Raw genomic sequence first — 26986 nt, 5'->3', positions numbered from 1 at the left:
CAGGCTGGAGTGCAGTGGTACAATCATAGCTCACTGTAACTGCAAACTTCTGGGCTCAAGTGACTCTCCCGCTTCAGCCTCTCAAGTAGCTGGAACTATAAGTATGCACCACGATGTGTGGCAAATTCTGAATTTTATTTTTTTTTTTAGAGATGGGGGTCTCACTATGTTGCCCAGGCTGGTCTTGAACTCCTGGCCTCAAGCGATCCTCCTGCTTCATCCTCCCAAGGTGCTGGAATTACAGGTGTGAGCCACCATGCCTGCCTACATTATCCCATTTAATCCCTTCCACATTATCCCATTTAATCCCTTCCACATTTTACAGAGGTACGGCGGCCTGGAGAGGTGAAGGGTCATGCCCAAGGTCACACAGTAGGGGGTGGCAGAGCCAAAGGTTGCACCCCACTCCAGCTGACGCCACAGGCTGTGCTCTTCATACTAGATTCTGAGACTTTCTCTTCCCTTAACCCTTCTAGAAACTCAAACACGTCCCCTGAAAAGTGTCAGTATATGCAATACTTTCCTCTTCCTTTTTCTCTGTCTTCTACTTCTAGCTACCAGGGTTAAAATCAAGCTCACTGCCTACATGGACACGCACGGAAGACCACCTCTAGATTTTTCTAATTTGGGAGGAGACAGCACAGGAGATGCTTAAAAGAATAGCCAATAAAACTTCACTCCAGAGGAACAAAACACACTGGAAGGAAGAAATAAGACAATGAGAACAGAGGTTTCCCTCTGGCTGGTGAAGTTTTGGTTGGTGGCTCTTTTCTTCTCTCTGTTCTCCTGCATTTCCCAAATTTTCTACGTGGAAGTGCTGTATTCCATTTGTAATTTGGGGGTGGCGGAGGAGAAGGTAGATAACAACAACATCAACAACAAAGCCACTGACTGCAGCCACTGGGATAGTCCCACCTGGCATGAACCTACAGGCATTCATTTCCAACAATCAAATTGATGGAGACCTTCAGAGTGTTTGAGTTTCTGCTTTTCAGGCCTCACGGGGGGAAGGATGGTTTTTCAGTTGTCAGTTACCTGCTGAATGAATGAATGAATGAATGAATGGGCTGGGTGTGGTGGCTCATGCCTGTAATCCCAGCACTTTGGGAGACCGAGGCAGGAGGATCGCTTGAGTCCAGGGGTTGGAGACCAGCCCGGGCAATATGGTGAGATTCCCATTTCTACTTAAAAATTAGCTAGGTGTGGTGGTGCACACCTGTAGTCCCAGCTGCCCAGGAGTGCACTGAGGTGGGAGGATTGCTTGAGCCCAGGAGTTTGAGGTTGCAGTGAGCTATGATCCTACCAGTACACTCAGCTAACAGAGTGACAGAGTAAGACCCTGTCTCCAAAAAAAAAAAAAAAATGAATGAATCAATGTCTCTTTAGGAGGCAGAGAGAACTGCCCCTCCCTCTAGACTACCATCCTTACTTGTGGCTCTTGCCAGCCTTGGCTCATTCATCTTAAATTATAACTACACACAAGGTCATCTTCCCCAACAAGGCTGAGGTCTTCTAGAAAGTCAGTTTCATGGCATCGAGCCCTGTGCATGCAGTAGATGCACGAGGAATGATTTCTTTCCTTTTTTTCTTTTTTGAGACAAGGTCTCGCCCTGTCAGACAGGCTGGAGTGCAGTGATGCCATCTCAGCTCACTGCAACCTCCGCCTCCTGGGTTCAAGCGATTCTCCTGCCTCAGCCCCCAAAGTAGCTGAGATTACAGGCACACGCCAGCACGCCTGGTGAATTTTTGTATTTTTAGTAGAAACAGGGTTTCACCATGTTGGCCAGGCTGGTCTTGAACTCCTGACCTCAAGTGATCCACCTGCCTTGGCCTCCCAAAGTGCTGGGATTACAGACATGAGCCACTGCGCCCAGCCTCAAGGAATGATTTTGAAAGGAGGGAGGGAGGGAAGGAAGGAAGGAAGATGGGAAGGAAGGAAGGAAGATAGGAAGGAAGGAAGGAAGGAAGGAAGATGGGAAGGAAGGAAGGAAGATAGGAAGGAAGGAAGGAAGGAAGGAAGATAGGAAGGAAGGAAGGAAGGAAGCTTCTGAGAAGGCTCGTGTCTTCTCCTTTTGTGCACAGCCACTCTTGAAGTGTTGGCATCAGCAAATGGCTTGACCAAGGTGGGCACAGATTGGGAAGGGTGTGGACCCCACCTGAACTCTGCACTCCTCGGTTATAAGGAGAAAAGACACGTTACCTCATAGTGGGGACACGGGTCTCAGCTTCACCTGCGGTCAGAGCAGCCTCCAGGGACAGGGCCCCCAAGCTGGCCCGGCTGCCCTTCCTGGTAGACTCACGAGATGAGCCGGCAACAGAGTCCTCGTCGGAGGAGTAGTCATCAAAAGAGCCCAGGATGAAGTTGGTCATCAGCTGCCTCTTGATGTTTGCCTGCTTCCTGTCTTCTTTGGAGGGGGAGCCAGCTTGCTGGCCCTGGGGCCTGACTGAGGAAGACAGGCCATTGGTATCTGGGGCTTCCAGACCTTGTGTCCCGGTCCCGTTGGCTTGGAGCTCTGGGGAGGGTGTTGCGTCACTGGAAGAAAGGGGGTTTCTTGGGGGCTTCTGGTGGGAGGGTGGCAGGGAGTTTCTCCGCCGACCAGCATCTTTGGGGCCTTTGTGGGAGGCTGGCTCGGCCTGGCTGGGAATCTTGGGCAGAGAGTGGTCCTCCCCATTTCTCTGCGGTGTCTCCCCTGAGTTGTCAGAGGCTGGAAAGGGCTCCTGGCTCAGGATGAAGTTTGCTTCTGATGTACTCTTGGTGATTGGCTTGGAGTCCGTCATTTTCCCCCAGATTTTTAACCAGGAAAAGGTCAGACAGGAGAAAATCAGACAAGATAGACAAAGAAGCAAGACCACTCAGAAAATCTGTAAGGAGAAAAGGAGAGACATTTTAGGAATTACATAATCAAATGATTTCTCTCCTAAAGAAGCTAGTGGGGCGGGAGGCTGTCGGGGTGCTGTGTATTCCAGAAACACAGGACCGGGGGAGAGATGGGGTTCCCCTCCCTGCTCTGCCTGAAACATGCTTGGACATATTCCTTCACCCCTCTGGATCTTAGTTTCCTGCCTCTAATTTAGGTATAGCAACACTTGCTCAATGTATATCATAAACGTTTATGCGAGTGAGAACTAAATGAGGTAATAGTGTACGTTAAGGGACTTCATTCTGGCGGCATTATTCATAATGTAGAAATGTGAAAACAGCCCAAATATTCATTAACTGATGATTGTAGAAACAGAATCGATCGATCTATGGATAAACAGGTGGATCCAAACAATGGGACATTCTTCAGCCATAAAAAGAAGGCTGGCTGGGCACAGTGGCTCAGGCCTGTAATCCCAGCACTTTGGAAGGCTGGGGTGGGTGGATTGCTTGAGGCCAGGAGTTCAAGACCAGCCTGAGCAACATAGCGAAACCCCATCTCTACTAAAAATACAAAAATTAGCCAGGCTTGGTGGCGTAATCGCAGCTATTCGGGAGGCTGAGGCATGAGAATCACTTGAACTCGGGAAGTAGAGGTTGCAGTGAGCCGAGATCATACTACTACACTCCAGTCTGTCAAAAAAAAAAAGACCAGGCACGTTAGCTCACGCCTGTAATCCCAGCACTTTGGGAGGCCGAGGCAGGTGGATCATGAGGTCAGGAGATCGAGACCATCCTGGCTAAGACAGTGAAACCCTGTCTACTAAAAATACAAAAAATTAGCCAGGCATGGTGGCGGGCGCCTGTAGTCCCAGCTACTCAGGAGGCTGAGGCAGGAGAATCGCTTGAACCTGGGAGGCGGAGGTTGCAGTGAACCCAGATCATGCCACTGCACCCCAGCCTGGGCAGGAGAGTGAGAGTCCATCTCAAAAAAAAAAAGAAGAAGAAAGAAAGAGAATTGAAGGCCCAATACATGCTACAATGTGGATGAACCTTAAAAACTGCTAAGTTAAAGAAGCCAATCACAAAAGGTCACATGTTATATGATTCCAAGTATATGAAGTGTGCAGAACAGGCCAATCTTGAGAGACAGAAAACAGATTAGTGGTTGCCAGGACCTAGTGGGATGGGGGTGATGGCTACAGGGTGTAGGGTGTCTGTTTGGGATGAGGAAAATGTTCTAAAGCAGATTGAGGTGATGGTTGTACAACTCTATGAATAGAGTTAAAAAACATTGACTTGTCCTTTACATGAGTGGATTGTATGCCATGTGACTTATCTCTCAAAACAGCTGGGCTTTTTTGTTTTTTTGTTTTGAGATGGAGTCTCGCTTTGCTGCCTAGGCTGGAGTGCAGTGCTGCAATCTCTGCTCGCTGCAATCTCTGCCTCCTGGGTTCAAGCAATTCTCCTGCCTCAGCCTCCTGAGTAGCTTGGGCTACAGGCATGCACCACCATGCCTGGCTAATTTTTGTATTTTTGTAGAGACAGAATTTCACCATGTTGACCAGGCTGCTCTCTAACTCCTGACCTCAAGTGGTCCTTGGCTTCCTAAAGTGCTAGGATTACAGATGTGACCCACTGCACCCAGCCAAAGCTGTTATTTTTTTTAAAAAAGACTCTTAATTATATTCCACTTTATAAATGAAAGGGAATTGTTGCTTCTGTCATCATCATCATCATTCTAGTATTATTATCATATAGTCAGTCATCATCATGGCCCTGGAGGGAGGAAGGGCACCATCATCCCCAGCGTGTGGTATGCTTACAACTAGCATAGAAGCCCAACAAGCCTCAGGAGTGTTTTCGGTTCCAGGGTCTAGACCATTGCCTGGTATGCGGTAAGGGCTTACAAGTGTGTGTTGAAAGAATGAACTCAGGTATTCCAATCTCTAACCCACACCGCTTTCTGTCACCCTAACTCTGCCCTACTAACGAATAGATCATTGTTATTCAAAGGAAATCTTGTTTTAAAAATGAGCCCAGCGCAGTGGCTCATACCTGTAATCCCAGCACTTTGGGAGGCTGAGACAGGCAGATCACCTGAGGTTGGCAGTTTGAGACCAGCCTGGCTAACATGGCGAAACCCTGTCTCTACTAAAAATACAAAAATTAGCTGGGCATGGTGGTGGGTGCCTGTAATTCCAGCTACTCGGGAGTCTGAGGCATGAAAATCACTTGAACGTGGGAGGCGGAGGTTACAGTGAGCCGAGATCATGCAGCTGCACTCCAGCCCAGGCAACAGAGTGAGACTTTGTCTCAAAAAGAAAAGAAAAGCCTGGGAGGCGGAGGTTGAAGTGAGCCAAGATGCCACCACTGCACTCCAGCCTGGACAACACAGTGTGACCCTATTTCAAAAAAAAATTTTTAATGGGACCTCTGTCTATGTGTTGAAATATCTGAACCAATTTTGCCACAATTATATACTAGAAGCATTACAAAAGCAGGACCACAAAGCTCAGCAGGTCAATTTGGTATCTAAAAAACTTTTTTTTTGAGTCAGAATCTCACTCTGTCGCCCAGGTGGGAGTGCAGTGGCGTAATCTCGGCCCACTGCAACCTCTGCCTCCTGGGTTCAAGAGATTCTTGAGCCTCAGCCTCCCTAGTAGCTTGGATTACAGGTGCCCATGACCATGCCAGGCTAATTTTTGTATTTTTTGTAGAGATGGGGTTTCACCATGTTGGCTCGGCTGGTGTCGGACTCCTGACCTCAAATGATCCGCCCTCCTCTGCCTCCCAAAGTGCTAGGATTACAGGCGTGAGACACTGCGCCCAGCCATAAAGCTTTGTCTTTTTAAATTTCAACACAATGTTTTTAAGGGAAGTGGAAAAGTTCTCAATATTTCCCAGAACTAAACAATCCAAGTACTTCTTGCACACTTTCAGCAGCAGAATTTACTGATATGTTGCCAAGGCTATTTTCTAGGTAGTACACAGGGTCAGAAAGGTTTTTTCCTTTCAAAATCTTCTTCTTTTTTTTTTTTTTTTTTTTTTTTAAGAAAAGTCAGTCAAGGGTGGCTCAATGTCAATGTAACATGCCACATTAATAGAACAAAGAAAAAAACCACATGATCATCCCAAATGATGCAGGAAAAGCATTTGACAAAATGCAACACTCTTTCATGATAACAACATTCAGAAAATTAGGAACAGAAAGGAACTGCAATATAATAAAGTACATTTATGAAAAATCCACAGCTAACATCATATTCAATGGGGAAAGACTGATAGCTTTACCCAGGAATAAGACAAGGATGCCCACTTTCACCAATGCTATTCAACACTGTACTGGAAGTTCTAGACAAAGCAATTAGACAATAAAATGAAATAAAAGACATCCAAATTAGGAAGGAAGAAGTAAAGCCACCTCTATTCACAGATTACATGGTCCTATATGTAGAAAATGCCAGATAATACACACACAGAAAACCTTGGTATTGTAGAGGTAATAAAAATAATTAAGCAAAGTTGCAGGATACAAGGTAAATACACAAAAATAGTTGTATTTCTATATACCAGTGGTAAATAATCTGAAAAGGAAATTAGGAAAACAATTCCATTTATAATAGCATTCAAAAGAATAAAACATCTAGAAATAAATATGTTTAATTTCAATTTTTCCTTTTTCTATTATTGCCTATCACACTGTTTCCTACCTAGAAATAAATTTAACCAAAGAAGTGAAAGACCTGTACACTGAAAACTACAAAACATTACTAAAAGAAATTAAAGAAGAATTAAATAAATGGAAAGACATACCTTGCTCATGGATTGGAAGACTTATTGTTAAGATGTCCATATTATCCAATGGAATATACAGATTCATATGGAATTTCAAGAGGCCCCAATCAGCCAAAACAATCTTAAAAAGTAAGTTTGGGGATTCACATTTCCCAATTTGAAAACTTACTACAAAGCTACAGTAAACAAAACAGCATGGTATTTAGCATAAGATAGACACACAGACCAATGGAATAGAAACCTATACATCTATGGTCAATCTATTTTTGACATGGATATCAAGACCATCCAATGGAGAAAGAATCATCTCTTCAACGCATGGTGCTGGGACAACTGGATTTCCACACACACAAGAATAAAGTTGGACCCCTACTTCATACCACATAAAATCATTAACTCAAAATGGATCAAAGACCTAAATATAAAAGCTAAAACCATAAACCTCTTAGAAGAAAACATAGGAGTAAATCTTCATGACTTTGGATTTGGCAATCAGTTCTTAGATATGACACCACAAGTATGAGCAACATAAGAAAAAATAGGTAAATTGGACTTCATCAAGATTAAAAACTTTCGTGAATCATATGATGCTATCAAGAAAGTGAAAAGATAACCTACCAAATGGGAGGAGCATTTGCAAACCATACATCTAATAAGAGTCTAGTGTCCAGAATATATAAAGAATTCCTAAAACTCAACAACAAAAAGACAAACAACCCAATTTTTAAGTGGACAGAGGACTTGGATAGACGTTGCTCCAATGAAGATATACAAATGGTCAATAAATAGATGAAAAGATATTCGAGATGCTTAGGTTTCAGGAAAATGCAAATCATGTAATCACAGTGAGATACTACTTTACATGCACTAGGATGGCTATAACCCAAAGGAGAGAGACAGAGAGAATAACAAGTGTTGGTGAAGAGGTACAGAAGTTGGAACTCTTAACCACTGCCAGTAGGAATTTAAAATGGTGGAGCTGTTGTGGAAAAGAGTTTGGTGGTACCTTAAAAAGTTGAACATAGAATTATCATGTGATCCAGCAATCTCACTCCAAGGTATATCCCAAAAGAATTAAAAACGACTCAAACAAATACATAGCAGTACTATGGCTATCTTTCTGATGCCCATGCCTTGTTCTTAACCCAGGATTTCTCAACCATGGCACTACTGACATTTAGGGCTGGAAAATTCTTTGTGGTGGGGGCTGTCCTGTGCATTATACTATGTAGAGCAACACCCTTGACCTCTGCCTGTTTGATATCAGTAGCTTCTACCTCCATCAGCTGGGACAACCAAAACATCTCCAGACATTGACAAATGTCCCATGGGAGGCAAAACTGTCCTTTGGTTGTGAATCTCTGGTCTCAACCCCTCTGCCTAGTCCCTGCCTTCCCGTCTCCTTTTGCCTCTGAATGGTGAGCCGGGAATCTCTGGGGACAAAGTCTATTTCATGCTATTACTATTTCTCTTACACATAGTAAATTCTCAAGAAAATCTTTAAAATTGTAACAAAGGTCCGAGTCCTGAAACAGCTGGCTCACACATGCCCTCAGGAAAAATTTTGAAATTAACAGCTGGCAGAGAACATTGCCAAAAATGTTGCAAAAGCTGTCCTGGCTTCCCCAGAGGCCCAACAGATTAAATCCTACATCCTCCCCAGGAAAGAAGGGCATACGGGGCCCCTCTAAACCTGACCCCTGCTGAGTGGCCACTCCCTCTCACGCCCTCTACTGGCCACAGTGGCCAAATGCTTTAGAAAGTAGTCCACTCCCTTGGGGCTCTCTGCCCAGCCCATCCTGGCCTAGCAGTCCACCTGTGGGTACAGACTTCCATCATGGTGACACAGACAACATGGCATGGAAATGGCTTGTTTGGTTGTCTGTTCTCCCTGACCGACTGGGTGGTCCTTGGGGACATGGACCAAGTGTCATTCATTTTGGATCCTTGTACCCAGCTTGGTGCTTGGCACAGAGTAAGAGCTCAAAAACTGTGTGCAAGCTGGGGGTGATGGCTACGTCTGTAATCCCAGCACTTTGGGAGGCCAAGGCCGGAGGCTCACTCGAGCCTGGGACATCAAGACTACAGTGAGCCATGATTGCACCACTGCACTCCAGCCTGGGCAACCAAGTGAGATCCTGTCTCAAACAAAACAAAACAAAACAAAACAAATGAAAAAAACTGTGTGCTGAAAAAATGAAAAAAAAATATATATATATATATATATATATATACACACGCACACACATTGAGCACCAACCAATGTCTTGAACCAAGCTGGAATTTTGATTTTTAAAGTTCTCATTTCTGAAACTGCATTCAGGAGCACCAAGAGAATGAGCCAAGTATCTCCATGACAGTTTTGAAAGAGGGCTGAGGAGAACAACTCATACAAATATGACCAATCTTAGGCAAATTTTAAATGTGCACATTTGAAATTGTAAGATATAAGAAACAGCAGGTACATAAAATAGATAGGGTGGGCATCCCTCTACCCCAGTTAAAAAATATTTAAATTATTGCTTAGAAAAGTACAGCATCAAGGCCAGGCACGGTGGCTCATGCCTGTAACCTCAGCATTTTCAGAGGCCAAGGCGGGCAGATCTCTTGAGCTCAGGAGTTTGCAACCAGCTTGGGCAACATGGCGAAACCCCGTCTCTACAAAAAACATAAAAATTAGCCATGGGCAGTGGTGTGTGCCTGTAGTCCCAGGTACTCAGGAGGCTGAGGCAGGAGAATTGCTTGAGCTCAGGAGGGGGAGGTTGCAATGAGCCAAGATCACCCCACTGCACTCCAGCCTGGGCAACGAGAGAGAGAGAGAGAGAGAGAGAGAAAGAGAGAGATGTGCAGCATCAAGACAAAAATGTGCTACAACAGTTGTGAATTATGAGGCGTGAGAATATATTATTTACATTGATTCCTGTTGAAAAGCCAATCAAATTACGCAAGTTTTGCATGATGTAAGTTCTTCGGGAACTTGCTTAGAAAATCCTGGCTGGCTGGACAAATGGATGGCTGATTAACTACAGACAGAAGAATGAGTAGGTGGTGCGTGGGGAGAGAAGGTGAGTGGATGAGTCGATGGGCAAGATGGTTAGACACACGCATGCCACGTGATAGAGGGATGGCAGGTGAAACTGCAAGCTGTACAGCAGAGGCTCTGATGAATGCAGTGGCCAGCTCTCCTCCCCAGTTCAGCCCTTCTCTCACTCTGCAAATCCTTTACAATCTGGTATTCCATTGGATCTAATAGCCCAAACCTTCCTTGCCAGGATTACCTACATGAAAAACCTCAAAGCCTTTCCTTTTTCTTTGCAGAGTAATGACGTGGGACCCAAAGATCACCCCACATAAGAACTTTTCCCAAGTGAATACACAGAGATGAATTGGGGAACTGTTTGAGAAAGCTACTGAAGAGACTCTCTGAGCCTCGGTTTCCTCATTTATAAAATGGGGATACCAGGCCGGGCGCGGTGGCTCAAGCCTGTAATCCCAGCACTTTGGGAGGCCGAGACGGGCGGATCACAAGGTCAGGAGATCGAGACCATCCTGGCTAACACGATGAAACCCCGTCTCTACTAAAAAATACAAAAACCTAGCCGGGCGAGGTGGCGGGCGTCTGTAGTCCCAGCTACTCGGGAGGCTGAGGCAGGAGAATGGCGTGAACCCAGGAGGTGGAGCTTGCAGTGAGCTGAGATCCGGCCACTGCACTCTAGTCTGGGCGACAAAGCGAGACTCTGTCTCAACAACAACAAAAATAAATTAATAAAATAAAATAAAATGGGGATATGAATTCTCACCCTATTCACCTCACTGTTGCTCTCTGAATAACATCTGTACCTATATAGCAACCATATACATAAGCCATCAAATTTGTGGAGTGTCTTCAAGCTTCCAAGACCCTTACCACCACCTCCCTCCAATCTTCAAAACACCCCCATGGGGCCGGGCGTGATGGCTCACACCTGTATTCCCAGCACTTTGGGAGGCTGAGGCAGGGGGATCACCTGAGGTCAGAAGTTTGAGACCAGCCTGGCCAACAAGGTGAAACCTCGTTCTACTAAAAATACAAAAATTAGCTGGGCATGGTGGCGCACGCCTGTAATCCCAGCTACTTGGGAGGCTGAGGCAGGAGAATCACTTGAACCCAGGAGGCAGAGACTGCAGTGAGCTTAGATCACACCACTGCACTCTAGCCTGGGTGACAGAGTGAGACTCCATCTCAAGAAAACAAAGGAAAAACCCAATGGACATTATTATTGCCATTGTCATTATTTGACTTCCATTTTACAGTCTGGTAAACTGTGGATCAGTAACTTTCCCTTGTTTGTACCTTTTCCACTGTCCCACCACCACAGTGAAGGTAAGTAAATTCCATAAGGCAGCAGGTGGTACAAGGAGTGTGTAGATATGATCCTAAAAGCAGACAGACACCTGGCTGTGTACCTTTAAGACACAGCCGCAGATCGACATGTAAACTAACAGTGCCAGATCGGGGGGCCGTGGTGAAGAATGAGCACTGATGGTGCAGTTTGATTCCATGAGCAGGAAAGGCCAGAGGAGCCCTTCCAGTGAAACTCTGTGGACGCTGTCGTGACAGGCTGCTGCCCTTCGCTGAAATAGCCCAGCTGACCTGAAAACCAGATGCCAGACAAAGCTATTTTTATGTCTTGCAAACCTAACCCAAGCAACAGCTGCCTGGTGAAAGAGCGATCGTCGCCTTCACCACAATGAACACAAGAAACTGCTCAGTCCCGGTAAGTGCTGGCCAGTCACCAGGTAAGGGCAGGGCAAGGACGGGAGTCAGGAGTCTGTTTTCCAGATCCCCTGACAGCACACACATCCCCATGCCTTGAGAGGTCTTTGAAGGACAGAGGGGACAGAATGTCAGCACCCAGCAATCCCCATCCATGCTTGGATCTTTCCTCCTACCAAGATGAACTCCCCAGCACTTGTTGCCACTTACCGTCACTGGGGATGCAGCCACCAGCTCCATTCTTGAGTAAGGCTGACAGGCGCCCACAGGGTGACTAAAGGAACCCAGCTGGCAGAGTGTCACCTTTCAGCAGGCGGCTGGTGGCGTGCATCAGGCCATGGGGGCGGGGCTTGGACTGGCCAGCACTCCGACATGGGTGAGCATTCACCCAAGTTGTCAGTGCAGCATGCCTTTATCTGTCACCCGTAAATTTAAGCCATTTCAAAGGTCCTCCCTCAGCCTTCTCCTGACCTCAAGCTTAGGTAGTTAAGAGGCTATCTGCACTCCCAGGGGCTTCATGGGCTCGAGGGCCACCTCCCTCCGACTTGCCACATTACTGCACTTAGCCCTACTTTGCTGCTCATGCAATGGCCCTCTTGCCTAACTCTCCGTCTCCAGAATAGGCTTTAAACACTCCTGTAATCACAACAGCCCTGGGTAGACGGGAAAACAACATTGACAGATATTCCAAGGGGTTCATCTGTCAGACGCCTGACCAGAAGAGAGGGTGAGACTCAGGACAACTTGTGTTTGGCCATATTGGGCACGAATGGTCAGCTGGACACACAGGCCAGCCCAGGCAGGAAAGAGAAGCAACAGTATCGGGACGAAGAGGGGGTGGTCAAGGGCCCTCCAGCAAGTGGCACGATGTCCTTTTGCAAATTCAGAGATTAATTAAACTGGTGGGGACAGGCCAAGTGTGGCTGCCAGGGCGTAAGAGGCTGACTGGCGGATGCCTTCACCCGCACTCAGCCTGCAGGTCCGGGGTGTCACAGATCAGAGTTTCTCAAAAACCACCTGCTGTAACCTATAGCTGAATGCAGGAAAGCACAAGGATCATCAAATCAGTGTGCTTGTTTTGTAGATGAGCAAACGGTGGCCAGGAGTTCACATGTGCAATCAGCCACACAGCCAAAGACTTAGACCAACCAAGACCCTCGGCTCTAGGCCAGTGCGTCCACTATATTGACGCATGATTGGCAGCCAAAGTCGACTGTCACCGGGCACCTTGCTCGGTCCCCTGGAAACTGACCTGGGTTCACATGTCGGTTCTGCCACTTATAAGCTGGGGAAGCCTTGGGCAAGTTAAACGCCCTCTCTGATCATCAGTCTCCTCATCTGCAAAATGGGGATAAGGATGGTACCTACATCATAGCTGGGTTGTTAAGAGTTCAATGAGTTCATCCCCCTGGGGCACTGAGTACAGTGCTGGGTGCAGTTGGGCTGTACACATCTGAGTCATCAGCATTCACCATCTGCACTCAGAGCACCTCAGGCAGTGTGAGCCACCGCTGCAGGACTCTGCCACCAATAGACATTGTGGTCTTGAACAAATCACCTCCCCTCTCCAAACCTCAGTGTCCTCATCTAGAAAAGGAGGCAAAATACCCAGCCTCACCTACCTTATTGGGAGAACCAACCAAGATTCATGTAGTCACTCAACATCAAATACAGCCTCCCCTTCCTGGTGCACCGAACAGAAAGAACCAGGCAGGTGATGGTGAGTGCGGCTTCTGCTGTGAGCATCTTCCTCCACTCATGGACAGAAAGGATTCACATTTGGTTCACAGCACCTGTCTGTCCTGGTCAGGTATCAGAGCCACTCTCCAAGGATCGGCCAGCCCAGGCAGGACAGGCAGATCCCACCATCAAAGACAGCTTCCCAGGCCTGCAGCCTGGAACTGCTTTGTGGGGTGGAGGGGGTGGTGCCCTGCAGGGGCAGGCATTTTTCCAAAGGGGAGAAGTCTCTGGGCTTTCAGCAGCATGGACCAAGCTGAATTAACATCCTATCTGTTCCCTGATCCAATGAAGATGCTCCCAAGGACTTTGGGTATGTTTGGGGGCCCAGGGAGACCATTTTTTAGGTTATTTCAGGAGAGGATTATTTTTTTAATGCCCACATAGGGGTTGAAGAAGGGAAGAAAGGAAATGTTGGGGAGTTTTGCAGGAAAGAGGAAGTGATTCCTAGTACGTCACAGTGAGTGTTTTTCTGTGTTGCTGGCACGTATGTGGCCTATGACAGCCACTGTGCTAACAGCTTTACATGCAGGGTCCTGCTCCTTTCATAGGCGAGGAAACCGAGGCTCAGTCATTCCCTAAGCCCACACTTTTAAGACCCACGTGGCCTCACTTTGGAGCCTGAGCTCCTAATTCTCACACTCTCCTGCTCTACGTGCAGAATTTCTGTCCACAAACTCCAGGAAACATCCTAAGTGACTGTCAGGGTCACTGCTCTGTTTTTGAGTTGTGGGCTTGTTTTTAAATCTGTCTGTGTCCATTCTTTTTTATTTTTTATTAAGAAAGGGTCTTGCTTTGTCACCCAGGCTTCCCTCAAGTGATCCTCCCACTTTGGCCTCCCAAAGTGTTGGGATTACATGCCTGAGCCACTGTGCCCAGCCTGTGTCCATTCTTAAGGAACTTAAAATGCCACAAAGAAATAAGCAATGTTTATTTGTCAATTGATAATTTATTAAGTTGACCAGGCACAGTGGCTCATGCCCGTAATCTCAACGTTTTGGGAGGCCAAGGTGGGAGGACTGTTTGAGCCCGGGAGTTCAGGACCAGCCTGGGTAACATAACGAGACCCCTGTCTTGGAAAACAAATTAATTAATTAAATTGGGGGGAAAAAGTCCATCTATTACTGCTTTAAAAAAAAAAAAGCAACAAAAATACTTCTCTAGATTTTGGGTTCTTCTTCTTGGAAAGGCTTTGGGGGAGATAGGTATGTTCTGTCCAAATAAAGAAAAACTTTAAAAATTAAAATCTAATTGCTGACTGGGTGCAGTGGCTCATGCCTGTAATTCCAGCACTTTAGGAGGCTGAGGCAGGCAGATCACTTGAGTTTGGGAGTTCAAGACCAGCCTGGCCACCATAGTGAAACCCCGTCTCTACTAAAAATACAAAAAATTAGTTGGGTATGTTGGTGGATGCCTGTAATCCCAGCTACTTGGGAGGCTGAGGCAGGAGAACCGTTTAAACCCAGGAGGTGGAGGTTGCAGTGAGCCGAGATTGCTCCATTGCACTCCAGCCTGGGCAACAAGAGTGAAACTCCATCTAAAAAAAAAAAGAGAAAAAAAGACCAAAAAAATTCACCAGGTATGGTGGCAGGCAGCTGTAATCCCAGCTACTAGGGGTGCTGAGGCAGGAGAATCACTTGAACCCGGGAGGCAGAGTTTGCAGTGAGCCGAGATTGTGCCACTTCACTGCAGTCTGGGTGACACAGCAAGACTCCGTCTCAAAAAGAAAAAAAAAAAAAAAGATCTAATTGCTAGAATCTCAGAAAAGCCACATCTAGAAGGCAGTTCAGAGAAGACACCTTCCAGGTTGAAGACAGACGTGAGGGAGAGCAAAAAGTAAAGGACATCTGCACTGGGACTTTGAAGGTTGAATAGGAGCTCACCAGGCTGCCAAGGGACCAGGACATCTCAAGCAGAATTTACTCTTGGGGACTCTGCCAAAGTTCCTAAAGCAGGAGCTGTGATTAGCATATCAGTTGTGTTGCGAAGGATGATCCTTTAAGATTTTTGCATCTGAAGAAGATATGTGACAACTTTTAGGTGGCAGTGGTGGGAGGTCTACCCTCCCTGCGAACTGGAAGACTTGAAAAGGCACACCCCCTGGTGTGATCCAAGAACCTCACCTTCCCCTGCAACTGTGCTTGATGGCACTGGTGACACACCATGCTCCCTTATCCCAGAGGAACGAATGTTCGGGCACAGCAAAATAATTGTAACTGTCATCTCTAGGAATATAGGGAGTGAGTCTGCTCCCTGACACTCCCTGACTGCAAATACTAACAGCTTTATTCTTTTTTTTTTTTTTTTTTTTTTTTTTTTGAGGCAGGTTCAGGATCTGTCACCCAGACCGGAGTGCAGTGGCGTGATCTCGGCTCACTGCAAACTCTGCCTCCCAGGCTCAAGCCATCCTCCCACTTCAGCCTCCAGAGTAGCTGGGACTACAGGCATGTGAGACGGGATCTCACTTTGTTGCCCAGGCTAGTCTTGAACTCCTGAGTAAGAGCTTTATTCTGAAAATGAATAATACCAATAATGCCTTCCATTGTAAGCATCTTGTTTACACGTACCCCATTTCACACATGAGAATCCAATGTCCAGAGAGGTGGAGTGACTTGTTCGAAGTCACACCGCTTGAAGGTATACATGGCATTCAACGCTGGGCTACCTGACTCTAAAGCTCGATTTGTCATAGGTGGAGGTGACCGGGTCATTGATTCAATTGTTTAATGGGCTACCCTATTGGATTGGTGGAATCGGAGTCTGAAAAAGACACCCAAAGAGGGTCAGCAGTTCTCAAACTTACATGTCAGAGCGTCTGGGTCTTCAGTGAATCCCAGCCAGTACCGCTAGAGTAAGCAAAAGATTACTACATCTCTGGTTTTGTGCCGAATCCCAAACCACTCCATCCTAGAGTTGAGTTTGGGTGTACAGCATTCAAGGCCTCTGATTTTGGAACAACTTCAGGGAACAAAACATATTTAAGAGAAGTCTATACATTTCAGCTTCTCCCTCAGCCAGGAAATTACTCAAATGATTGAGTCTCCCAGGGCCCTCTGAGAATACAGACCCAGAAAGATGCCCATCCGCAATGCCTGGTACACTGTAAGTGCTCTTTTTCCTTTCTTCTTCTTCTTTTGTGTGTGTGTGTGTGTGTGTGTGTGTGTGTGTGTGTAGAGACAAGGTTTCTCTCTGTTACCCAGGCTGGAGTCCAGTGGCACAGGCATAACTCGCTGCAGCCTCGAACTCCTGGGACCAAGCAATCCTCCTGTTTTAGCCTCCCAAATAGCTGAGACTACAGGTGCACACCACGACACCTAGCCAATTTTTTTTTATATTTTGTAGAGACAGGGTCTTTCTATGTTGCCCAGGCTGGTCTTGAACTCCTGTCCTTAAGCAATCTTCCCACCTCTGCCTCCCAAAGTGCTAGGATTACAGGCATAAGCCACATGCCTGGCTCAAATCAAATTCTTGATGTGGTGAATCTAACATCTCAGGCAAAACTGGCCTGAATGGTTCCAGATCAGCCCCTGCCTTGAAGGAAAGTAAGAGGAGCCATTTTTCCACCTCCAATGGAAAACATGCTCCGCTGTCTAAAGGCCTATCACTTGAATTATCCCTCCAGAAATTGCTGAAGTCATTTCCCACTGAAAGGAACCAGGACTCCTTGGAGAAATGGCTGATTCTAGGGCTGGGGCAGAAATGTACATGATGAGCTGAGATATCTTCCTGCCTGAAAACAAGGACCCTCCAGAGGCATGGCATGCCAAAAAGAGGCTGCAAACGGATGATGACTGCAGTGGATTGAAACACATCAAAATATCTTTTAAAACCATGAGGTCGTAACACCACTCAAAACAAAAACAACTCGTTGATACTTTTCATGGCTGCTAGGCCACTCATTACTTTGAAAATAGACTTACCCCCCGCCCTCCGCCCCCCAAAAAAGGACATAATCAACCATGTACTCTGCCTTTCAGGGACTGTATTTCAGGGTAAGCAAATGGTTGAGGAAAGTCGTGTAGTATAGAACAATGAGAGTTGGGCTGGGCACAGTGGCTCATGCCTGTAATCCCAGCTCTTTGGAAGGCCAAGGTGGGAGGATCGCTTGAGCTCAGGTTTGAGACCAGCATGGGCAACATAGTGAAACCTCATCTATATCGAAAATACATAAAATTAGCCAGGCATAGTGGCGAGCACCTGTGGTCCCAGCTACTCAAGAGGCTGAAGCAGGAGGATCGCTTGAAACTGAAAAGTTGAGGTTGCAGTGAGCCAAGATCATGTCACTGCACTCTAGCCTGGGTGACAGAGAGAGACCCTGTCTCAAAAACCAAACCAAACCAAACCAAAACAAAACCCCAGAAATAACATCAAAGAAAAACAACAGGAGCTAATAAGCACAGAAAGACTGATGGAAGTAGAAAATGACTACAGTAATGAAACAATAATCTGGGCTTTGCTCAGCAGCAGCTTGTAAAGTCATTTGGCAAGAGGGTGACAGGGAACTTTACGATGGAGGTCAGACTGATACCCTAAACTCACTAATGAACCAACATCACTAAAAGTAGGATAACTGAACTTTATGTTCTTGACATGATGCAAGAGAAAACACAGAAAAACACTTTCAAAATACTCCTGCCAATGATCTGCACCTGAATTTATTCAAGCCTCTTGACCTAGTACTTATTTATAGGTGCAGAAGAACATGTTAGATGACACTTGGAAGATGCAATCAGCCAAATCCAGAATATGGAAAATTCTATGAGACAAATGACCCAGTTTCAATAAGTAACTGGCATTTAATAAAGGGAGTTGCTGATTATTACAGATGAGAAGAGACTTAAGAGAACCCCTGTGGGTCCTGATTTGAATAAAACCGTTCAAAGACATCTTTGAGACACCTGGAGGACAGTCAGCATGAACTAGGTACTAGATTAAGGAATTATCATTCATTGTATTAGATAGATATAATTATGGCAATGGTTAAAAAAAAAAAAACCAACCTCATGTCTTTTAGAGATGTGTGCTAATGTATCATGGGGAAAACAGTGTGATATCTGGCTCTGAGAATTGCTTGAAAATACTCTGGCGGCCAGATACAGTGACTCACATCTGTAATCCCAGCACTTTGGGAGGCCAAGGCAGGAGGATCACTTGAGCCCAAGAGTTCAAGACCAGCCCGAGCAACATGGCAAACCCTGTTACCTAAAAAAAAAAAAAAAAAAAAAATTAGCCAGGCATGGTGGCATGTCCCTGTAGTTCCAGTTACTCTGGAGGCTGAGATGGGAGCCCAGGGTAGTAGAGGCTGCAGTGAGCCGAGATCGTGCCACTGCACTCCAGCCTGGGCAACAGAGCAAGACCCTGTCTCTTTTTTTTTGAGACAGAGTCTCATTTTGTCACCCAAGCTGGAGTGTAGTGGCACGATCTCCGCTCACTGCAACCTCTGCCTCCCAGGTTCAAAAGATTTTCCTGCCTCAGCCTCCTGAGTAGCTGGGATTACAGGTGCATGCCACCAGGCTCGGCTAATTTTTGTATTTTTTGTAGAGATGGGGTTTTTTCATGTTGGCCAGGCTGGTCTCAAACTCCTGGCCTCAAGTGATCTGCCTGCTTCGGCCTCCCAAAGTGCTGGAATTACAGATGTGAGTCACCACGCCTGGCCGAAGACCCTGTCTCACCTCAAGTGATCTGTCTCCTCAGCCTCCCAGAGTGCTGGGATTATAGGCATGAGCCACTGTGTCTGGTCTGAAGGGACCTTTTCTATGTGTAGTTGTTTTCTGGGGGACCAGCATGGGTCGGAGTGGCTAAGGTATGAGCCCGGAAAGCAGGACTTCTGGAGTACAGCAGACGTGGGTGGAGGCTTTGCCATTTGTTATCTGATTGGCCTGAGCCCATCATGGAAATTCTCTGAACCTTGGTTTCCTGGCCTGTGGAATGGAATAAATAAAACCTCCTTCCTAGGATTGTCATCAGAATTATGTGAGATTCCATAATTATGAATACCTGGGGTATGCCAACTACCCAATAATCAATCTCTTGGTTTCTCTGCTGTGCCCAGCCTGGATTCTCTGATACAAAGATCCCCGGATTCCTGGAATAAATGAACACGGTCTATCTTCCTAGAAAATCACCTTACTCTACGGTAATAAATTTACTATTATCATTGCAAACAGAGAGATCTATTAGGATTGAATGTGAAATGTGCATGCATTTTTCGGATCAAATGCAAGATTTCTAACTGTGTTTCCTGGTTTCCCTGGGTACAGGTGAACTCTACTTTAAAGTAAGAAGTCACTGAATCACAAATTCAGAAGAAGCATAAGAACAAGGTATTCCAGGCTGGGTGCAGTGGCTCATGCCCGTAATCCCAGCACTTTGGGAGGCCAAGGTGAGCAGATTACCTGAGATCAGGAGTTCCAGACCAGTCTGGCCAACATGGCAAAACCCCATCTCTACTAAAAATACAAAAAATTAGCTGGGTGTGGTAGTGCTTGCCTGCAATCCCAGCTACTCGGGAGACTGAGACTGAGGAATTGGTTGAACCTGGGAAGCAGAGGTTGCAGTGAGCCGAGATCGTGCCACCGCACTCCAGCCTGGGTGACAGGACGAGACTCTGTCTCAAAAAAAAAAGAATAAGGTATTCCAAAGTTTCTACTGGGATAAGACTTTGAGGAAACCTCGATTTCAAAAGATTAAAATTTTTATTTCCCCACGAAGATTGGGTATCTCATGTAATGTAATACTCGAATTTCTGTCTCAGACCTAAAGGTATTGAAAGTATGAGCAAGTTTACACAACACCTGAGCAGGAGCAAATAAAACTCTGAAGAGCTTCTGAAAGAAAGTTACAGATTGGAGATATTTTCATCTCTAAATCACATGAATTAGGATTGGCTGGGTCTTTCCACTTAAAACTTGGAGAAGTCATAAAAAGAAATCTTGTAAGGCCGGGCGCGGTGGCTCAAGCCTGTAATCCCAGCACTTTGGGAGGCCGAGACGGGCGGATCACGAGGTCAGGAGATCGAGACCATCCTGGCTAACACGGTGAAACTCCGTCTCTACTAAAAAATACAAAAAACTAGCCGGGCGAGGTGGCGGGCGCCTGTAGTCCCAGCTACTCGGGAGGCTGAGGCAGGAGAATGGCGGGAACCCGGGAGGCAGAGCTTGCAGTGAGCTGAGATCCGGCCACAGCACTCCAGCCTGGGCGACAGAGCGAGACTCAGTCTCAAAAAAAAAAAAAAAAAAGAAATCTTGTAAAGAACTCCACGTCACTGTTAGCAGAATCATGCAATTTATAAAATGATATCCTCAACTTTCAGTTTTTAAATTGCAAGTCCCGTGTCCCGGGAATTCCCCAGTCCTGAGAAAACTGGGATGGTTGGTCACCCAACCTATATGGATGCCCATTGACATTAAAAAGTAAAAGTAATCACAATAGACATGAGGGAGATAGTTGTGTACAGTGTGAGTGCACAGAATAAAAGGTCTAGGGGGTGTATACCAAAATGTGCACAGTGGCTACCTGGAGGAGGAGGGTTAGACAGGAACAACAGAGCGAGGAGACTTTTGCACGGTGCTGCATGACCTTTTAACTTGCATATTATTTTGCAATGCGTTTTTTAAAAATTTAAAGAAAGTCATGTCTTCCTAGGAATATAGGATATAGGACCACTACAAATGCTTTACTGTTAGTCTCGTTTTCTTCTTCTTCTTTTTTTTTTTTTTTGAGACAGAGTCTTGCTCTGTCACTCAGGCTGGAATGCAGTGGTGCGATTTTAGCTCACTGCAACCCCTACCTCCTGGGTTCAAGCAATTCTCCTGCCTCAGCCTCCCAAGTAGCTGGGATTACAGGCGCCCGCCACCACATCTGGCTTATTTTTATATTTTTAGTAGAGATGGGGTTTCGCCATGTTGGCCAGGCTGGTCTCGAACTCCTGACCTCAAGAGATCTGCCCGCCTCGGTCTCCCAAAGTGCTGGGTGGCGTGAGCCACCGTGCCTGGCCTTAGTCCACTTTATTTATTATTTTTTGTATGTGTGTGTGATGGTGTTTCACTCTTGTTGCCCAGGCTAGAGTGCAATGGCGTGATCTTGGCTCACGACAATCTCCGCCCACGGGGTTCAAGCGATTCTCCTAACCTCAGCCTCCTGAGTAGCTGGGGTTATAGGCATGTGCCACCACACCCGGCTAATTTTTTGTATTTTTAGTAGAGACGGGGTTTCTCCATGTTCGTCAGGCTGCTCCTAAACTCCTGACCTCAGGTGATCTGCCTGCCTCAGCCTCCCAAAGTGCTGGAATTACAGGCATGAGCCACCACGCCTGGCCCATTAGTCTGCTTTAAAATAAATAAATAAATAAATAAATAAATAAATAAACCATTTGAGGAAACAGAAACAGAATATTATTCCTTAAGACAGTAGCTTTGGAGGCAAAAAAACCAAACAACATAGAACTGTTCATAAAACGTTGTGGAACTTATATGGAAGCATGTCCAGGGATCCACACCACCATTTACAGAAGCAAAGAAAGGCCCTTTTCTTTCATCTGCATTACATTTCGAGGTCATCTGATCAGCTTCCTTCAAACATGACAGGAGTCATTTTTCCCCAGGGATCCCAAGTGCACGCCTTCGTACAGGGTCTGCTCTCACTATACAACAGGTTCGAATTTACCTGGACACTGGCAGAATGGTCCGGGACCCCGGGGAGGGGTGAGCTGACTTACCACTTTCTTCCTGCCGCTTTTCTCTTGCCATGTCCTCCCAACCGTGCATTCAGGGTTACATTTTCCAGGTTCCGTGTTTGCTGAGGGCCTGAATCTAAGCCTGCTAGCTGCTTACTGTGGGAACTGCAAATGTCACTTTTAGATTAACCAGCTCCTGCTGTTTAAAAATATCCCTGGAGCACTTAACCTTCAAAGCAGCAACAACCCAGGGCAAAGACAAGAAAGACCCCACGCCAAACCACTTGCGCAGCCCTGGCTACTCCTGGGAGAGTTCTGCTATCTGCTTTTTAATCCCATAACTCGCTTTATTTCATAATTCTTCGCTATTGAAGCCACGAGGAATCTAAAGTCCATGTTGTCGTAAGCGTTAGGCACAAAGTCGTTTGGGCCCTCCTGTGACATGCTGAAAATTAACTGCCTACAGGTGTTGGTTATTTGAGAAGCCCCCGGTGAAAACCGTGAATGGGAAGGTGACGATGGCTATCAGGTCACCTGGCTTCTCTCCCCTGAAAAGATTTGGCGAAACTCTCTCGAATCACGCCACTTAATGGAATGTTTCCAATTTCTTGAGACGTGGGGATAAAAGAAAAAAACAGCTCCATTCCCACATTCTCATTCAGGGTCGACTGGCTCTTGCTAGGGTTGAGCAGAGAAGAGGAAATTCAGCACACACTGCAGTTACACAGTGTTCTGCAACGTGGGGAGGGCTGGCATGTGGGACAAAGGTCGCCTCTAAGGCCCAACTGGAGCAGCCCGGCCAACTAGGCAGCAGGAAAGCGGAGACCACATAGGAGCACATTGTGCTCAGGCAACAGGGAAGGGGGAACAGCAGTTCAGTGGCCCCACTTCCTGCCAACAAGGATGGCCTTACTAAACAGCAAGTGGAGAAACTGGCGAGAGCGCTGAGCACGGGATCTGTGCAAAAAGGTTTAAATGGAAATTGCTACTGGGGCTGGTGCAGCCTGTTCACAGCTACTTCGTTTCTGGGCTTACTTTCCAGTAAGGAACGGCCATTGAATATTGGACTTCTTGGGATTTTCTCCTCTGGACTTGGAAGCACGTGCTCTGGAAACCCCAGCGTTATCAGCTGTAACCTCACAGCACCAGGTACATGTTACAGGAACCGGGGGTGAAGGAATGCGGCTCAAATGCCTGCACAGTGCCCGGCCCGTGTCATATGTTCTCTAGCCACAGTAGCCCTTGTGATGGCTCTTAGACTATTTATTAAGACAACGAAAGAGGTGACTCTCAAACAAACCTATGTTTCCAGGGACAGCCATCTGTGATTCAAGGACATTTTAATAAAATTCCATTGAAAAAAATTCTTAGGCTTCTAACTTTATGACATGAAAAAAAAAATCTTTCCCAATGATTCCAAATCATCATGATCTAGGCAGGGTGTTGACAGTGGCAGGACTATTAGGCTTTGAAATCAAGCTGATGTGAGTTGGAATCCTCCCTCCATTAGCCGTGACTTTGAGCAAATGGCTGAGCTTCAGTGTCCTGATCAGCTACTTCACCATATGGGTGAGAAAATGAAATGATTTAGATTGAGCTTCTGGCGCAGGGGCTTACTCATGATAAGCACTTAATATCCTTCTCATGAAATTCATTACATTCAAAAAGACTAGACATACCCATACGTACAGATGAAGAACTCTGCAGTGATTCAGTTCTCCCTAGATACTATCTCTTTCTTTAAGATACAGGTATTTTCTAGAATATAATTGGAAGGTTTGAAACCAAAGTTATTAATAAACACTTTCCATCAAACACAAGAACAGGAATAGAAATATATTTCTTCAAGCAGCTCTTAGTTTCAGAAAGTCACAGGTATCAAGTTACATTTTTTGTTTTGTTTTAGAAATAGGAACTTGCTCTGTTGCCCAGGCTGGATGGAGTACAGTGGCATGATCATAGCTCACTGTAGCCTCGAACTAGGCTCAAATGATCCTCCTGCCTCAGCTTCCCAAGTAGCCAGAACTACAGGCACACACCACCTCTGTTTAATTAAAAAAAGAAAAATTTTTTTTAAGAGACAAGGTCTCATTATGTTGCCCAGGTTGGTCTTGAACTCCTGGCCTAAAGCGATCTTCCTGCCTCGCCTCCTAAAGCACTGGGATTACAGGTGTGAGCCACTGTGCCTGGCCCAAAAAAAATTATTAAGTGACCACATGGTCTAACAAAACAAGGCACCTGGAAAGAAATCACCAGTTCTGCTGCAAACCAGACCCTCTATGAGAATTCAGATGCCTTCCCCTACCAATTAAATCAGAATTTCCAGGGATGGAGTCTGGCTTTTGTATGTTTTAGTTTCTCTAGGCTGGAGGAGCACTAGCTTCTTGTTGGAAGCCTCCCTACCTTCGTCTCCCACACCCTCACCCCAAACATCATTAAGAGAGACAAAAGAACATATTATATACACAACTAAGAAGCAGAGAACAAAAATTATTGATCTCCTGGTCTGCTCTGCTCACCAATATTTATATTTCCAAGCATATTTCAAAAACTTAAAAATTGGTTCCCTAGCCTGGGCAACATAGCAAGACCCCATTTCTATTAAAAACTTAGCCAGGAACGGTGGTGCACACCCGTGGTCCCAGCTGCTCAGGAGGCTGAGGCAGGAGGATCACCTGAGCCCAGGAAGTTGAGGCTGCAGTGAGCCATGACTGAGTCACTGCACTCCATCCTAAGCCACAGAGACTCCATCTCAAAAAAAAAAAAAAAAAAGTTCCCACGGAGTTAAACTACAAAGGAACTTTCTGTTATCAGACCCAAATTACAGTGTCAGAAGGACTGTTAATAAGGAGGCCATTTCCAGCAGAGGAATGTTCTAGCTTTCCTCAGCTTGAGTCAGCACAAGTCAGCACATGGGGTCTTTTCAAAGTAAACCAGAGCACCTCCCTGCAACCTGTTTTTCCTTATAAATCTTGAAGGTTTGGCAAGGATGAAAAGCCAACACCACACGCATACGCCAAAAACTTTGCTTCTCCACCAAACACCTTTGCTAAGACTTTTATATAAGGAGCAAACTGAAGCAGAAAGTGAATTTTAACAGAGAGATATATTATCTAATAATACAAGCATACTGGCAACATGCTAAAGTCTATCTGTAAAAAATGCAAACAATTTACAGTCCCTGACCTTGCCCTGCTGGACACAGATCAAAAGCAGGCAGTGATTTTCACACAATTAATTATTTTATAACTGGACGTTTCCAGTACATTTGCTAATAAATGACTTCCTTGTGTTACCAATTCCGAAAGCTTTCAGAGATCTCCCTAACTCACCTGAAAAGGGAGGCAACAGCAATCGTTAGGCCGGGTTCTCAGAAGCCTCCCAAACCTTGCCACGTGGAACCTTCTAGCTCCATATCCAGCATGCGGCTCCTGGCTTTGTAGAGGCCAGCTCCTCACTGTTGAGTGCTCTTGTTCCTCTTTGTGGCCTGGGAAGTTCAATATCTACTGAGACATTCCCTCCAGTGGGAAATTTCTTCTTTCCTGGGCTGTCCCAGCCGTTGCTTTTTGTTCCCACTGCACTGACAGTGAGTGCACACGAGGGTCTGCAGACTATGGCTCCAGATGCCTGTTTTCCGATAGCTCTCAGGCTAGGAGTGGTTTTCACATTTGTTAAATGCTTAGGAGAAAAAAAAAAAAAGATTTCATGACACATGAAAATCATATTAAACACAAATTTCAGTGTCCATAAATAATAAAGTTTTATTGGAACACAGCCTCACCCGTTCCTGTACATTTTGCCCATGGCCGCTTTCTCTGCAGTGAGTTGTTGAGCAGTTCCCACGGAGAACGGGTAACTGCCAACCCTCAAATATTTACCATCTGACCCTTCACAGAAAATTTGCCAACCCCTCACCTAAAAGGCTAAGACTGCCTTTTATGCATCTTTGCATACTGAGTGCAGGAACATAGCAGACTTGACACGTGAAAAAAGCAACTACCACATAGCGAAGAGTTCATCAAAATGAGTAGCCTGTTTTTTTGTTTTTGTTTTGTTTTGTTTTGTTTTTGAGATGGAGTTTCACTCTTGTGCTCTTGTTGCCCAGTCTGGAGTGCAATGGCGCAATCTCCCGGGTTCAAGAGATTCTCCTGCCTCAGTCTCCCAAGTAGTTGGGATTACAGGCACGTGCCACCATGCCTGGCTAATTTTGTATTTTTAGTGGAGACGGGGTTTTTCCATGTTGGTCAGGCTTGAACTCCTGACCTCGGGTGATCCGCTCATCTCGGCCACCCAAACTGCTGGGATTACAGGCGTGAGTCACCACACCTGGCCGAGCTGCCTGGTTTCTAAACAATCAGTAATTAAATTTTTGGAGGGTCATGGACCACTTAAGCTGCTGTTTTGTTTAGTGTCACATGACTAAAGTTCAATATACATACATATATATTGAATATATATAAAGAATTTTTGTATATATTATATAGAACTTTATGTATATATATTTAAAACCCAAGTAATTGTGTTTCGAATTATTTCTGCAAACTTGGAGCTCACTGCTCCCCTCTACCGGCAGTGCTCCGGGAGAGAGAGAAGTGTGAACAGCTAACTGGTGTAGAACAATCATCCCTTCTCCCTTGAATAAGGGAGTCCACTGTTGTTTAGAGGAAGATCCCACCATGCATGCTCCTCCCGTGAAAGCCTGCTTGTTGACCACAAAATGAAGAATGATAAACCCTTCCCTACAAAGATAAGAAAAGGAAGCAGTATTTTCAAGCACAAATCGGGTCTCCCCTCCCTGCCCTTTTAAGAAATGCATTTGCTAGTCTTGAGGTTCTGGCTGGCTGCATTCTTTCTTGCCCGTTTAGTTAGAAGCATCTCTACTAAAAGTACAAAAATTAGCCGGGCGTGGTGGTGCATGCTTGTAATCCCAGCTACTTGGGAGGTGGAGGTGGGAGGATCGCTTCACCCCAGCAGGCAGAGGTTGCCGTGAGCCGAGATCACGCCACTGTACTCCAGCCTGAGCAACAGAGCGAGAGTCCCTTTAAAAAAAAAAAAAAGAAAAAGAAAAAAAAAAAGCACACTTGTGGCTTCTTTCTTCGGACACTGGGGGACCCCGTAGGTCATCCTGGCAGCCCCCACTACCTGAGCCTGGGCTGCGGGC

General features: G+C 45.9%; 1 protein-coding gene across 1 annotated transcript in view; it reads right to left on the bottom strand.

Moving 5' to 3' along the window:
- The window catches only part of ACACB (acetyl-CoA carboxylase beta), a 158539-nt gene extending 136562 nt beyond the window's left edge, over positions 1-21977 (bottom strand). The window contains exons 1-2 of the mRNA XM_025402909.1: positions 21868-21977; positions 2201-2862 (exon numbers count right to left, since the gene is read on the bottom strand). Of these exons, the coding sequence (XP_025258694.1) occupies positions 2201-2778 (578 nt within the window). The 5' untranslated portion in view covers positions 2779-2862; positions 21868-21977. The remainder of the gene's footprint in view (positions 1-2200; positions 2863-21867) is intronic.
- Positions 21978-26986: the final 5009 nt, after the last annotated feature.

This window comes from Theropithecus gelada, chromosome 11 (genome assembly GCF_003255815.1).
Source record: "Theropithecus gelada isolate Dixy chromosome 11, Tgel_1.0, whole genome shotgun sequence".
Lineage (NCBI taxonomy): Eukaryota > Metazoa > Chordata > Mammalia > Primates > Cercopithecidae > Theropithecus > Theropithecus gelada.
The sequence above is the reverse complement of the archived record's forward strand: the minus strand, read 5'-3'. Positions and strand labels throughout refer to the sequence as shown.